General features: G+C 44.4%; 1 protein-coding gene across 1 annotated transcript in view; it reads right to left on the reverse strand.

The window, feature by feature from the left end:
* Positions 1-15395, reverse strand: part of SEC23B (SEC23 homolog B, COPII coat complex component) — a 34770-nt gene that overhangs the window by 13087 nt on the left and 6288 nt on the right. The window contains exons 5-17 of the mRNA XM_006259547.4: positions 14484-14720; positions 13856-13941; positions 13348-13492; positions 12449-12607; positions 11300-11415; positions 9543-9666; positions 8412-8492; positions 7853-7942; positions 7243-7349; positions 6896-7049; positions 3697-3774; positions 3213-3374; positions 2325-2411 (exon numbers count right to left, since the gene is read on the reverse strand). Coding sequence (XP_006259609.1) covers positions 2325-2411; positions 3213-3374; positions 3697-3774; positions 6896-7049; positions 7243-7349; positions 7853-7942; positions 8412-8492; positions 9543-9666; positions 11300-11415; positions 12449-12607; positions 13348-13492; positions 13856-13941; positions 14484-14720 — 1626 coding nt within the window. The remainder of the gene's footprint in view (positions 1-2324; positions 2412-3212; positions 3375-3696; positions 3775-6895; positions 7050-7242; positions 7350-7852; positions 7943-8411; positions 8493-9542; positions 9667-11299; positions 11416-12448; positions 12608-13347; positions 13493-13855; positions 13942-14483; positions 14721-15395) is intronic.

The following is a 15395-nucleotide window of genomic DNA, read 5'->3' on the forward strand; positions in this document are numbered from 1 at the left end:
AATATGTGCCAGTCTTCCTTCCCCGTCTGCCCAAAAAAAGGCAAACCAAGATGAAAGGGAGCCCAGTGAGGTGGAAGACAGCATAAAAAGGAGGAACTCTGTGCCACAGAGGTGCCAGGAATTCAGAGATGCAGCAAAATTTTTGGATGGTGATCTGAATGTGGAGGCCTACTAATGTCCTCCCAGCACCTGAATACTTAGAGGCCAAATCCTGTTCCGTCTATTAGGTGCTTAAGTGGACTTAGCTGCCACAATGCAATCCAATTCTATCCTTTTCAAGAACCAAAAAATACATTAGCTTGTCTACTGTAACATACCTTAAGATAACAAAATGCACCAACCCAAGTACCTTTTGTATTCACAGGTTTTCAGGGACCAAAGCACGGTGGGAATAGGATCACACATATGCCTACTAAGTGGAATAGAAACTGGCCTTTAACTTCTCTGCAGAACAAGAAGTGTCATCAGCGACTTGGACGAGGGGGTGGAAAGTACGCTGTCCAAGTTTGCTGATGACACTAAGATGTGGGGCGCGGTGGACACACTTGAAGGGAGAGAGAGGCTACAACTAGATTTAGACAGACTACAAAAGTGGGCAGATGAGAACAGGATGGGGTTCAATGTAGACAAATGCAGGGTGCTGCACCTTGGGAGAAGGAATCCACAGCATACATACAGGCTAGGGAGTTCCCCTCTTGAAAGCACAGAGGCAAAACGGGATCTTGGAGTCATTATTGACTCCAAGATGAACATGAGCCGCCAATGCCAGACTGCAGCCAGCAAGGCCAGCCATACCTTGTCATGCATCCAAAGGTGCATCTCAAGCCGGTCCAAAGAGGTGATACTCCCCCTCGATGCGACTTTGGTCAGGCCGCAATTGGAGTACTGCGTCCAGTACTGGGCGCCGCACTTCAAAAGGGACGTGGCCAGCCTGAAGAGGGTTCAGAGGAGGACCACCCGCTTGGTGAGAAGGCAGCAGGACAGACCCTATGAGGAGAGACTGAGGGACCTGAACCTGTTCAGCCTCAGCAAGAGGAGGCTGAGGGGGGACCTGGTGGCTGCCTACAAACTCATCAGGGGAGATCAACAGCAAATAGGTAGAGCCCTTTTCTCCCCAGCACCACCTGGGGTGATGAGGAACAATGGTAATAAGCTGATGGAGAATAGGTTTAGGTTAGAGATCAGAAGGCAATATTTTACAGTTAGGGTGGCCAAAATCTGGAACCAGCTTCCTAGGGAAGAGGTCCTCACCCCTACCTTGGGCAAATTCAAGAGGAGGTTGGACGATCACCTGTCTGGGGTCTTGTGAACCCAGCATTCATTCCTGCCTGTGGCAGGGGGTCAGGCTAGATGATCTGTTCAGGTCCCTCCTGACCCTAGCTACTATGAAACTATAAGAAGCAAGTAAGAGGGTATTCACTGTGAATACCCAGTATTCATATTTAAGTGAAAAAAATTGGCAAAATTTACCCCTAATCCTTGAAGGATGCTTGGAAGATATGCATTTTAGCACTCATTTCCAAATGCTGGCAGCAAGTCCAATTATGTTTCACTTGCATCAGTCAAGTTAGACATTAAATAAAGGCTACTGCTGCCTGTCACCTTCTTGTGTAGATTTGCATTTGCAGACTTTTTCACACACTGAATAGGGTCCTGTCCAGCATTCCCACTTTCAGCAAAAGCAATTTCAATACCTGATGCTGCACAAGGACTACTGCTTGATGACTGATGCTTTCCATGTGCCCTCACTACTCTGCTATTAATTTTATTCCACACCCTGGAAGAACTGAAGTATGACAATAATCTGTATAGAACACTACGCTAATCCAGTGGTTTTCAAATGCTCTAAAGTCGTGGAACCCTTTCATATCACTTCTGCTGCTGCAGAACTGTACCCCCATCCTAAAAACTGATGTGGAGCCAGACAATCCCCCAACGATGGCATACCATCTCCTGGCCTGCTTTCCCATTACCTCTAGTCTCTCTGGAATAGCCTGCCATCGGAGGTGGTTCAAGCACCTACGTTGAACACCTTCAAGAGTAAATTGGATGCTTATCTTGCTGGGATCCTATGACCCCAGCTGACTTCCTGCCCTTCAGGCAGGGGGCTGGACTCGATGATCTTCCGAGGTCCCTTCCAGCCCTAATGTCTATGAAATCTATGAAATCTCTCTGGATCCCCTGATGACCGATCATGCAAGCCCAGGGTTCCACAGAACAGTTTGAAAACCAATGCACTGATTCAAACTAAGCAAGAAGCTGTTTGTACAACACACAGGAATGGTCTGAGTAAGAGAGCAAGACAAAGAGTGTTTGCACTTTACCTCACCAAGGTAGATAACAATCTGGAAGAAAGTATCCATCAACAGAATTCTGTCAGCGAGAATGCTGCTGCTGTCCAAGAGCACAGGCTGGGAAAGATAAAAAACATTTAAAAAAAAATCAGTCACCATGAAGCCCTCAGGGTGAAACTAACTTTCAACATTTGGTGAAATAGATTGCTGTTCAATGATGATGCAGAAGAGAGCTGGCCAGCCTAGAGAACAAGCATCAGAGAATGAAATGCAAACTAGATAATCTTCCAAAAAATAAAATACAATGGCACCTGGTTTGCAACCCACTTAGTTTGCAGCAGGTTGTTGAATTAAGTATGAGGCACACAGCTGTTTGCTGCAACTTTTACACTTCTCCGATCAGATGGAGATTATCAGCAGTTTTATGCAGTTGACTGGAGTAGTGCCCTTTGAAATAAAAACCACAGCAAACATCTGGAGTACAACAGAAGTCCCATGCAGCTATTTGTTATGGCTAGATATATGCTCATCTAAGTCCACAAGCTCTCAGATTTGCCAGGGGAGTTAGAAACCTAACCTTGAAAAGTATCTGGATTCTACCATATGTAAAAAAGTTATTCCCCAGAGGCAGGAAATGTTAAATGATGGGCAGTGTCTCATCTAAAGACTATTGAGTTTATGACTATTACTTGATAACTTAAGCTTTTCATTTTAATTTCCCTTAAGTATGTACCTTTAAAAAATTAAAGGGAATTTAAAATTAAATTAGTATTTATGAATGTATGTTTACTATTTATAAATCTAATTTTTTTCTACATTACCCAAATAAGAAGCTGGAACATTTTTTATAAAAGTGTTGCTTCAATGACTGGCAAGACAATGATATGGCTTGTTCCACACCTTGTTACAATGGCTTACCTCAGGTGGTCCATAGAAAGAATAGGAATAAAGAATGGGCTGGATCATGATGAGAGACTGGGTCAAATCTTGTCGGGCAAAGTGATGGCGGTAATAGGAAGATTCATCTGGGCTGTTATTAAATACTTGAAGGAATGGAGATCGCCGCAAATGGAACATAAACTATGTGTAAAAGATGAACACAAAGAGGAACTTCAATGGATTTTTCCAACCCCTCTAATCACAACTACTGTCTGCCTGTACACCAAGTTATTGCCAAGGTCTTTCTTCTGGTTCGTGCTTCCAAGGTTTCCATGTATCAGTCATTTACATATTTTACTTGTAAGCACCAAGGAAATGACATACACCATAACAAGTTTAAAAAGCCTCCGTTCCTCACCTCGCTAATCTCAGATAACCACAAATGATGCATTTTATTGACATTTCTACCCTGATTTGTCTCTTTCATGGGAAGAGACAAGTCTGCAAGAAGTGAAGCTCATACCTGGGGATACAGGGAAAATGAATCCGATAATCTGAAAGAATTTGGATCATCCTTGTTGTATTGTCCAAACTTCTGACACTGTTGGTAGGAACACACACAGTCAACCTCTTTTTTATTATTAGCATTAATTCTTCTTATATACAAATTTTACCAAAGGAAACAAAATAGGAAATAAATAAAGAGAGGTAATACACCTGACAGTATTAAAACACCTGTTTAGTGACTTTGTTGCGGGAAGTGAATTCAGTTACCACTAATTTAAACTTCAACGTGTAAACAAGCATCAACAGCTTTGCACAAAGCCAAGTACAAACTAACCAAAGAAAAAAAAACATGCTTTCAAGAACATATAATGCTTTTTAATATAACATGTATGCTTCACTAAGGCCAAGGTACCTTGTACACTATGAAACACTGACTCTGTGTTCTGAAATAATGCTCCTTAGTTTTGATACAGTAGCAGACTGGAAAACTTAACTGCCCACGAGAAACACTGACAGTTTAAACTAGCAGTTCCCAAGCTGTGGGTCACAACCCCAAATGGGATCACAACTTTGGCAGATGCAGTCATGATAAACAGAGATCTGGGTCCCAGTGTGAAAGGGAGCACCACACTGCCACGGCACCAAGATGAGGCACAGCGGTGGCCCAGAGTTACACCCCCACTGCTGCCAGACAGGCAAGGGATGCCTGACCTTGGCAGCCATGGTGGCACAGCGCACCCTCCTGTGCTGGGTCCTGCCTCCTGGGCCAGAGAGCCCCTGGCGGGAGGGCAGCAGCGTGGGGAGCCCAGAGCCAGCCACAGGCAGCCCACACATCCTCCCCTCTCCCCAGCCCAACCACAGGCTCTGCTCTGGCTGTGCTGCCTGTGGGGTGGGGATGGGGAGGAAGTCAGGGTCTGCGCTCTGCTCCAGCTGCCACCTCCTGCCGGTGGCAGCCAGGCCTCATGCCCTGCCAGGGGGGCGGGCGCACTGGTTTAAATATGCATGTATGCCATATTTAAAACAGCATCCTGTCCTTGTTTTGGTGTTCAAGTTACTATTTATCTGATGTGGAGCAGAATTTAACAAACATCAGAAAGCTGCACCCCAGAAGCCATTGGGGTAAAAGCAGAGATTGAAGTGGCTGGGATATCTGGTGCCTATAGAAAAATGACAGGCAGTTTCGGGGGAGTATGAGAATTGCATGTTAGATGCTTCTGCAAAAATGATCCGTAGCAAAATAGTAGAAGTTGATGTTTAAAGTGTCATTAGATTTCTAATTTAGACAACCGAGATGAAAAGAAGCCACTCCCATGTCAGAGTTATAACTTCAAGCTGTTTGCAGACTCAGGGGCAACAGCACTGAAGCAGTTTGTACAGATTCATGACTTTTAGAGATTTCTTTTCAACTATAAAGACAAGAAACAAATTGTTTATACATGAAAATGTATGTTCTTGAGGAAGGGGTTGATTTATAGAAGTAGGGTCAGAAGGGAACTTGTAGATCCTCAAGTCCAACCCACTGCCCTAGGCAGGAGAGAAAACCGGGCTCAAATGACCCCAGCCAGGTAGACGTCAAGCCTCCTCTTACAGACCCCCAGGGTAGGAGCCATCACCACTTCCCTTGGAAGATGGTTCCAGATCCTAGCTGCCCTGACTGTGAAGCAGTGCCTTCGGATGTCTAGTCTAAACCTACTCTCTAGCAATTTGTGACCGTTATTCCTTGTTACCCTGGGGGGCGTTAGGGGGAACAGGGTCTCTCCCAAACCCTGCTGGTCCCCCCTGGTGAGTTTATAGGCAGCCACCAGGTCCCCCCTCAGCCTTCTCTTGCAAAGGCTGAACAGGTTAAGGTCCCGTAGCCTCTCTTTGTAGGATCTGCCCTGCTGTCCCCAGATCATATGGGTGGCCCTCCTCTGGACCCTCTCAATGCTGTCCACATCCCTCCTGAAGTGCGGCGCCCAGAACTGAACACAGTACACCAGCTGCGGCCTAACCGGTGTCGCATAGAGGGGGAGGATCACCTCCTTGGCTCTGCTTGAGATGCATCTGTGGATGCACAACAAGGTACGGTTAGCCCTACTGACCGTGACCTCACATTGTCAGCCCATGTTCATCTTGGAATCATAATAACTCCAAGATCTCTTTCTGCCACTGTGCTCTCGAGTAGGAAGTTTCCTAGCTTATAAGTGTGCTGCTGGTTCCTACTGCCCAAGTGCAGCACCCTGCACTTGTCAGTACTGAAACCCATCCTATTTTTGTTAGCCCACCCCTGTAACCTGTTCAGGTCCTGCTGTAATCTGTCCTTCCCTACTAGCGTGCCCACCTCACCCCAAATCTTGGTATCATCAGCAAATTTAAACAGGCTGCTTTTTACCCCGTCATCCAAGTCACTAATAAAAAAATTGAACAGTGCAGGCCCAAGGACTGAGCCCTGGGGGACTCCACTGCCCACTTCCCTCCAGGTGGGAAAAGACCCGTCCACCACTACCCTCTGTGTACAACCCTTCAGCCAATTTGCAATCCATCTAACTGTAGGTATCAATGCCACAGTCACCTCGTTTTTTTATGAGAACGGGGTGGGAGACAGTGTCAAAGGCCTTGCTGAAGTCCAGAAAGACTACGTCCACCACAACACCTGCGTCCAATGCTTTTGTGACCTGATCATAGAAGGCAATCAGGTTGGTCTGACATGACCTTCCCCTAATGAAACCGTGCTGGTTGCCCTTGAGCATCATCCCTGCTGCTGGCCCAGCACAGATGTGCTCCTTGATGATCTTCTCAAAGAGTTTCCCCAGGATTGAAGTAAGTCTAATGGGTCTATAGTTGCCTGGGTCCTCCCTCTTCCCTTTTTTGAAGATGGCGACCACATTGGCTTTCTTCCAGTCATCTGCCAGCTGGCCAGAGCACCACGAGTGCTCATAAAGCTGTGCCAAGGGCCCCGCAATAACCCCTGCCAATTCCCTCAATACCTTGGGGTGGAGAGCATCTGGACCTGCTGATCTGAACACGTCCAGCCCCTCCAGAAGCTCTCTAACCAGTCCTCCCTGACCTTAGGCCTGGCAGCGTTTCTCCCAAGTCTGGGTTGGTCAGAGTGGACTCTGTGGAGCCCTGATCACAGTTTGCATAAAGTATATTAAACTCAACAGCCATGTTAAATTTCTAGCCCCCAATTTTTATGACATCCAAAAACTTAGTCAACTATAGCCCATCACACCTACCAGTCTGATCAGCTGTCTGTCCAGCCACCTCAATACATCTGGTCCCTCTTCTGTTTCTGCTCTGTAGACTCCCAGTCGTGCCATTAGTACAGCAGCAGCTTCCTGGTCAAATGCAGCTTCTATATGCTGGAGCTGATTCTGTGCATCTGCCCAACTAAAGCATAATGGAAGTCAGTGCTATGTGCCTTAATCTTTATTGAAAACAAAAGCAAGCCCTGCTATATATGTAAAGCTCCCTGTATCCAAAGCACATAGATTATGGTGCTGGAAAAATTCAGAAACACAAACTGTGGTAAAGTGTATACCATCCAAAACCAGTGAAGTATGGATTGAGATAGGGAGCTTACTTTCTGGCTATCGTGGTAACTCGGATGCGCTTCTGCGTGCTGGAGTGTTGATACTGAGTGACAAACTGCACAGCACCTCTGCCACCCTGAGGTATTGGCGCATTGTGCTGCAAAACAGAAAAACTCCGAGTTACTACCGTAAGCAGTTTAGAGTGCCCAGAATTAGAAAAAACACAAAAGCAAAAACGCAGTGCATGTCAAGCTTGAATCCAAGTACAACTGGGAGAAAAACTGCCCAGGACAATTAGTTCAAGACTGCTAGGTTAGTTAGACACTTCACCAGACTCTGCATCAGCTGGCCAATAAAAGGATGGAAGTAGTTTATCCTCTCTATATTACTGGAAAAACAGCATTTTGAAGAAGACAGGTCTGAGCAATATGATAGGGAAGGAACAGAAGACAGAGTGGAGTATAGTTATCATGCAAAATAAAAATATTAAACTTCTGAAAGAAACATTATAATCTGTGTGAATATATTTTTTACCCAGAAAGTTTATTACTTGATAGCCTCACTCAGAAGAATCATAATCTCTCTTCCTGGATCTATTAAGCTGCTATAAGTAACATTATGCATTTGTGTATAAAGGAATGAGCAAAAAACTAGACTGACCTGATTCACCACTTCAAAATAAATAGCAAGGGTTGTGTTGGGATCCAGGCTACAAATTTTCCACTGGCAAGTTCCTCCAATACCAAGTTCCTGAAGAGAATTAAAAAAAAAGTAGCTATTTTTTATCTCTAGGACTGGATAAGTTAAGTGCATTTTGAGTTGTGGCTGAAAGGTAAGTCGAGTCACATGACTCTTGGATCCAGTACCTTCTAGATACAAGCTAAGGGGCCAGAACAAACTTTAAAAAATAAGTAAACTTTATTAACCAGCAGATAAAGCCAGAATTGTCTGCCCTTTCCAATGCTCCTTCTGTATCATTTAGCCATCAGTGGGATACAGTATGGCAGCCCAGCTGGAAAGCCCCCAAATCACTCAGAGATGAAATGCATTTCCTCCACAGTGTGTCCAATTTCCTTAATCTCACTGAATCCCACCACACTCCCCCACCAGTCTCTCCTACTCAACAGCACCTCGCACTGCTGTCAGACCAGAGCTAGCCAAAATCCCAGCTCTGTTCATCAGCTTCTTTAACCAAAAAGAATACTGGTGTCAGACTTACATTTTCAGAGACACACGGCCCTTTAGCATTTAGAGAGATGCATGGTCCAATAGCCCCTCCAATCTTCAGCTCCCTTGAAGTCTAAAATCAAATCAAAACTTTGAAAATGAAACCAAACACTGAATGTGAAGCATCAGAAGAAAAAAAAAAAAAAAAAGAAAACAGCTACTCAAGTTTAATCAGAAAAAGACTGAAAAGCAGGTTTCCTAACTGCAGTGCAGAAAGCTGACGGATTGTGGGTTTTTCTTCTCTAGTTGGTTAAGTCACTTTGAAAGACAGGCATCCAAGACTTTCTCATATCTGCTATTGCTGCAATTGCTACAGGGACATTGTGTAACTGCAAATGGGAAACCATATGTAATGCATATGGTTTTTATTGAGATCCATACAGTGATAACAGTTTGGAAACCTGTCATTTACATAATCTGTACCATGAAACCCACAATTCCCAATGGCAAATATAAAATACACCTTGCCAAATGTGAGCAGAAAGGGTAGTTGTTCATTTCTGCAAAGTTTAAACATTTAGGAAAAAACATTCTAACCTACCCCTTATCATTCTAAATTACAAGAATCTGACCGATTTCTTCTTGCTGCTGCTACTAAAAATCTATGAGCAATAGCATGGGAAGGCATCAAAGCTACTCCCGGTGAAAACATTTGAAAAACGAAAGCAGAGATGGAAGAAGAGCAGTGGAGGCCAGGCCTTTTGTTACTCAATACACTTAAAGATAGGATCCAAGAAGGAATACTCCTTTCTTCCTTCTAGCAGCCAGTAGGGCCCAGTGTACCTCAAGTCCATGGGCTCAGCACCACATGCAGCAATCTGCCTGTATGGAACAGTTTGTGGGACTGAGACCTTGGGTCAGATCCTTAGCTGTCAAGCATCTCAAAATTCCTCCCAGGAGCCCTTTCAACTCAAATACCCATGCACTGCCATACACACTCTCCCTGTCTCTTCAGTGGCATCTGCCATCAAGAAAGGGCCACAGGAAACTTATTAAAAAAACCTCACTAAAATACTAAAATACTGTGCTGCAAATGTTGAGCTCGAAAGCATCTCATTTCCCCCAGCTATTTAACAAATTAATTCTCAGTGAACATTCTGCTGTGTCTGACCAAATGTCTCACCTTCACGTCTAGAGAGGCACCAAATGCCATTCGAAATTCCCCATTGAAATCTTTGCTGAAAACTCGCTGGAATGTCTGCTTGAAGAGAGAAGTGTTGAAGGAGTCTCCCATCACCATGTGACCCCTGGGAAGGGAAAGTGACAAATAAGGGAATTAAAACAGCAACTAACTAGATCACTTCTCCCCCCCTCCCCAATCCCCCAGCTCCTCCCTCATCACACAAAAAATACCCTGAAGAAAACAGCTGTAAAAAACTTGCATAGCCTTTCAAAGCAAGAACTAACAGTAAGATGATGCAATTCTACGCATACCAGGGACAAGTTTATATATGTGGAAGCTTGGTGTTAACATAAAATGACAAGCACATTTAGTATTGCAGAAAGGACTGGACTGGCAGCTCTGGAGTCCTTGTTTTATCCACACAAAAAAAGCAGCATAAGACAGCATGGCAATAAGGTCAGTCTGTGTGCTTCACTGGGACAGACCATTTCTAGGGCAGGAAGGGTAGCTCCATCTATCAGTTGCTTTCTGATGCAGATAGTAAATCAACCTCTCATTAACTCTTTAGATGCAATAATGGTGACCAGGGCCACCTCAGGGGGGAACTGGGGCAACTGCCCCAGGCCCCACGCTTTGGGGGCCCCGCAGAGCTGGGCAGAGCAGCTGCAGCAACTCTGCGCTGCCAGCTCCTCATCCAGCCGCTCACTACACCTGCCCCCCTCACCGCCGACACCGATGGCCGTGGCAGCTTTTTTGGGTCCGAGGTGGAGCGGAGACGGGGCCCCGCATGAGCTGATTTGCCCTGGGTCCCACACCCTGCTCAGGTCAGCTCTCATGGTGACTACACTTACCCCCAAACATCATCTTTCCTTCTCTTGCTCCTGCTGAATCCTCCTCATCTATTCCATCCACCTCCTCAGAAAAAAGCCTGCACAAGTGGGGGGCCCTCACAGCACAGATCAAAAGTCAAACCACCCCATACTCTATTACGCTGAAAGAGGAAAAGGAATTCTAGATGTGAAGGTTCTCTACTGAAAGCACTCTGGATCCAGACAGATCAGCCAACATATTCAATAGATCTCAACTGGAAGACTAGAGACAGACACCACCCCTAAGACTCCCCATGCAGTCTCTCTAGAGAAGGTGGCTTCTCCATATAGGCTGCCAGTGAGGGAGTTAATTAACACCAAAAGGAAACTCTTTTCCCTGACTCTTGACTTAGAGAAACCAAGCATCCACAGAGACCCAAATCAATCTAGGCCCTAGCAATGGAAGGTTCCAGCTGTCATAATCAATCTCATCTGTTCTCTTATTATTCTATGTTGTAGACTACTGTACAGAGTTAACAGATACTTAAAGGCTTTGCTCAAACACACTGCTCAAGGTGCAACTCTGTGGCTACCACTGTCCTACTCTTCTTTCAGGAAACATATGTGCAAAACCTGAGCAAAACGTAAGGTGTCTGCAAAAGATACCATCATACAGCATTTAGCTGCCAGTTACAGCATTAAAACAGCCTTCTCAAAATAGGTCATTTGATTTGCTACTGACAACATCCCAATTCATCCTATACAAGCTGCTCTGGGCCATGATTTTAAGATACTGAAGTGAAGGGGAAGCTTTGTCACTGAATTCAGTGGAGGCAACATCAGACCACTGATGTTTAGAAGCCAGAAACATCTGTTCTCCATCAGACCTTTGATATCACATCCCAAGAGGTGTGGGTCCATTACATTGTTTCTTCACTGCAAACTTACCCAGTGAGGTTTGTACAACACTTCATCTCCAGAAGGCCAGTTTGATCAAGAGCGCAAGCGTAAATATCAATGCAGTGACCATTGGCTGCAGTGCGATTAGCCAGAGTCTCATAATGCTGTAGAGGAAGACAGCTTACTATTTAAAAACACTCCGACAGAATTTCCTTGTCCTATAGCTAGGTCTGATACAGGAATTTACCCATTTTAGTGACAAAAAGCTTTTTCTGTTTTAATAATGGTATGCCATGCCCTAAAAATACCAAATACCAGAACCATTACAGGCAAAGAGCATTCCATCAGAGCCTACTTTTAACTTCAAGGATGTTTACTAGCGTATGCTTGTTACAAGTCCCCCTCCATGCCAGAACTCAGAGAATATGAATTGTTAAGGCTCTTCTGCTCACACTCATCTCTTAGTTCTGGCAGTCCCTGGTGGGTTAGTCAAGAAGTCATCTGTCACTCCACTATTTCTCAAGTGCAAGGCGTATTTACTATAGGAATACTCAGTGTAAAACATATCACTTATCTACTGTCAAGAAAACCATGGAGGCATTCAAAGAGTGTTTCTCAGGGGGAGACACATAATTTCTCTTGAATTCTGGACAAAAGACAAGTTCAGATACTCTTTGAAGCTGAAAGACAAGCCTTCCACCCTTCTACTCTCTGAGAAAGGGTTGCTAAAATACTTTCTGATCCCTAGAGAGAGACAGGACTGTACTGACCAGAAACAGACTAAGGCTGATTTAAACTTCTATTTGAGTTAGCAAAGCAAGAGCTCAGCTGTACATTTTTACTTCAGCAGCTGGCTGATGGAAACCTCATCTGTACATTTCAGGGAGGCTCAAGTACATGTCTGGGAGTTCAGGAGCCACTGCGATAAAGAACTAGAATATACTTATTGATGACTGTCACTCAGGAAGCGGTGAGCAGCATAAAGGTAAAGCTCACTAAACAGAGACCTGGAAATAGTATTGGTTCCCTAGAGACAGAGCCCTGAGCTGGCAAACCCATGATGATGTTACCACATACATCCTAAAGCTCAAAAGATGTCTTGCCATTAAACTGATTATGTTCAGCCTGCTGGAAGGTCCAAGATATTGCTTGTTCAGCAAGAACGAAATCTTCCCTTTGGAAGAGAGCACTACCTACCTTTGTGGCCTTTTTCATGAACCGTGCATTATCCTTCTCTATGTCATGCCAGGAACGAATGGGGGTTTTCAGTTCATCTCCTACTACCATGCCAGGTCCTTGTGTGGGTGGACCACCTGTAAACAACATTATTCTGGCCCCTGTGTTTGGAAATGTGCCCTAAAATAAAATGAAAGCTTTCTTAACAGATGTTCAGATTAAATGAGAGCAATATTTCCACTATACTCAAAACCTGTGTCTATCCTCCTCTATAGCACCTACCACACTGATCCTGATGGAGCCTCCAGGCACTTCCTTAATAAATAAATATTGACTTTTTTAAACTAAAACAATGGGGGTTGCTGCACCCTGATCAATTTGAAAACACAGGGTAGGTCCAATTCATATTTTTACAGCATGAACCCAACCACATCTGTTCCCATCTTCCTTGCTATGCCTCAGACTATTCAATGAAACTGGTGTATAATAGCACCCAGCTCTGATACACATGGAAGTCAGAAGTTAACATTTGTAAAAAGCTTCTGAACTCCTTGAATGTCTGGGGCACACAACAATCAAACCATTCCAAATTGTCACTGATGGGAAACTGGTTGGCCATTGTGTGAAATGCTCTGGCTTCAAAACCAGGGAGTGAGCACCCAGTTCAGCATGCCTGGGTGAGTAAGTGGGGGTGCAGGAGGCTGCTTGCACAGATGTTTAGGGATCAGTGGTGGGTCAGCAGAAGCTGGGGGGGAAGGGGCACCCTAAGGTCCTGGATGCTACTGCAGCCAGAGCAAGGAGCAGTGGCCCAGGAGCCACACGTTAACCCCTTATGAGCTCTACGTGGCATCTGGCTCAGATTCCAAGATGCATCGGCCATCCCTGCTTATCTCTCAAATGGACAGTGAAACTGGGATTACCTCCAATAAACCAACAGCAATCGATAGAGCTACTCCAGTCGATCGCAAGGGTCTCTTTCCCTGAGTCACTGGCCATGGGTCCCTTTGCAACTCCCCGAGCAGATCTGTCAGGTTCATGTCAATCTTGTGTATAGGCTGCAGAAACCTGAAAGAGTTGAAAAGGGTTTTTATGAGGTTATACAGCTTGGAGAAGAAGCATCTGCTTTGCTTACAAAAACTGTATCAATGCATTTAACTTGCATCAGATACTAAGGACTATGTCCATCTTGCTTTTCAAAAGATAATACAGAAGAAGGCACTCCAAAAATCCTATAGACTGTCCACTGCTCTAATAAACCTTATAGACACATCTCAACAATCAAAGTTACAGTTTTGAATAAGTCACTACAATTAAATAGTGCAATCCAAGCCATTTTACAAGGGTTCCTTTTGGGAAATAGATGATACTGAATATCAGGCACCTGCCCTCTTCTATCCTTCTTGTATATAGTGCTTTGTAGAGACTTACCTGCTTGAAATAACTGGCTGTTCCTGAGGTTGAAGAGGTCTTCCCTGCTGAACAGGGACAGCTGGCCTTGTAAGACCCAACATATCCTACAGAACACAAGGCACAGAGCGGCAAAGAACTTATTACTGAAACATCAAACCTATTTACCACTTATCCATCTACCACAGGTACATAGTTGGCTCCCATCTGTGCAGTATCTGCATGATTTGCAGCTATTAAGGCGTTTTTCCTCACACAGCTCTATGAGGTAGAGTATTGCTATTATGTCCATTTGACTGACAGCTCAAAAAAGCTAAGTGTGCTGCTCAAGATCACACAGGAAGTGTGGGGGTATGGTAGAAACTTAAACACAAATCACTGCAAGGTTAATAACCTATTGTAACATGTGTGTTACAGTGGTACCTAGAGAGTAATTGGTACCAGTTCTCCCAAACACTGAGGTAGACAGTCACTTCAACAGCTTCAGGAGAGGTGAAGGGAGAGGGAAAAAATAGCACACATGCAGAGCCCTTACCACTGAACCATCTCTCCTCTGCTCTCTACTAGCTCAGGGTTGGACATGAAGTGTAAAAACACTTAACTGGAGCTACCCACTGTATTAAGAGCAGAAAAGGAGCATAGAACATACCTGTATCTGCTTAGCTGTCAGATCTTTGGTCCCCCTGAACACATAGCTTTTGGAAATCCCTTCGCAGCTCAACTCATGAACCTGGACCATTCTGCCGAAAGTGATCAGCCCCACCAGAGCATCTGGGTGCAATAGGCTCAAGGACATCTGCAGGGATTCCTTCAGTGCCTGCAAGTCCTCCTCTTCCAAACACGTGTCAACTACATAAAGGAAGATGAGCGGTGTCTGAGGACCCCGCTGATGCAGAAAGAAATAGGTTTAGTGGGTCTGTATGTACTCAAGTGACACATTCTGCACCCCTCCTTTAGCTGGGAGCTATCACAAAACAAAAGGATTTCAGACTTTTGTAAATATGGTAAAAATATTTCTATAACAATAAGGAAATCCTTAAGTCTTGCAAAAGAAAAATGCACAGGGTTAGGACTCTGCAAAATAAAATGCCAGCTTTCTGAGCTATCACAGAATTCCTCTAGAGCCTCAGTACTCTGCTGCAGGGTCAGCTAAAGACAGGCTACTTTTAACATAATTGGAAGTACCAAGAACAAGACACAAAGCAAGCAAAGCAAGCCCTATTAGGCTTTATCTCTCTTGTGACTTAATCTGAAGTCATCGGAGACACCTACTGAAGTCAGTAGGTTGGCAGGTAACCACAAGTTTCACAACACAGCTTCTCTCTTAATTAAAATCAAATACCAAGGAGGGGACCATTAAGGCAATATAATTTCCCCTCTCCAGGCTTCACCTTAAAATGAATACACAAATTACAAGAACCTAATTTAAGCTAACCAGATAGAAATACATTGTGTAACCAAGAGATCAGACAACTAAGAGGGATATTAAATTCTCCTTAATTAACCAAATGCACTGTATTCATGGAAACAATTCAGTCACATCATCGTAATTAAAACACAT

This window comes from Alligator mississippiensis, chromosome 1, assembly GCF_030867095.1.
Source record: "Alligator mississippiensis isolate rAllMis1 chromosome 1, rAllMis1, whole genome shotgun sequence".
NCBI classification, from domain to species: domain Eukaryota; kingdom Metazoa; phylum Chordata; order Crocodylia; family Alligatoridae; genus Alligator; species Alligator mississippiensis.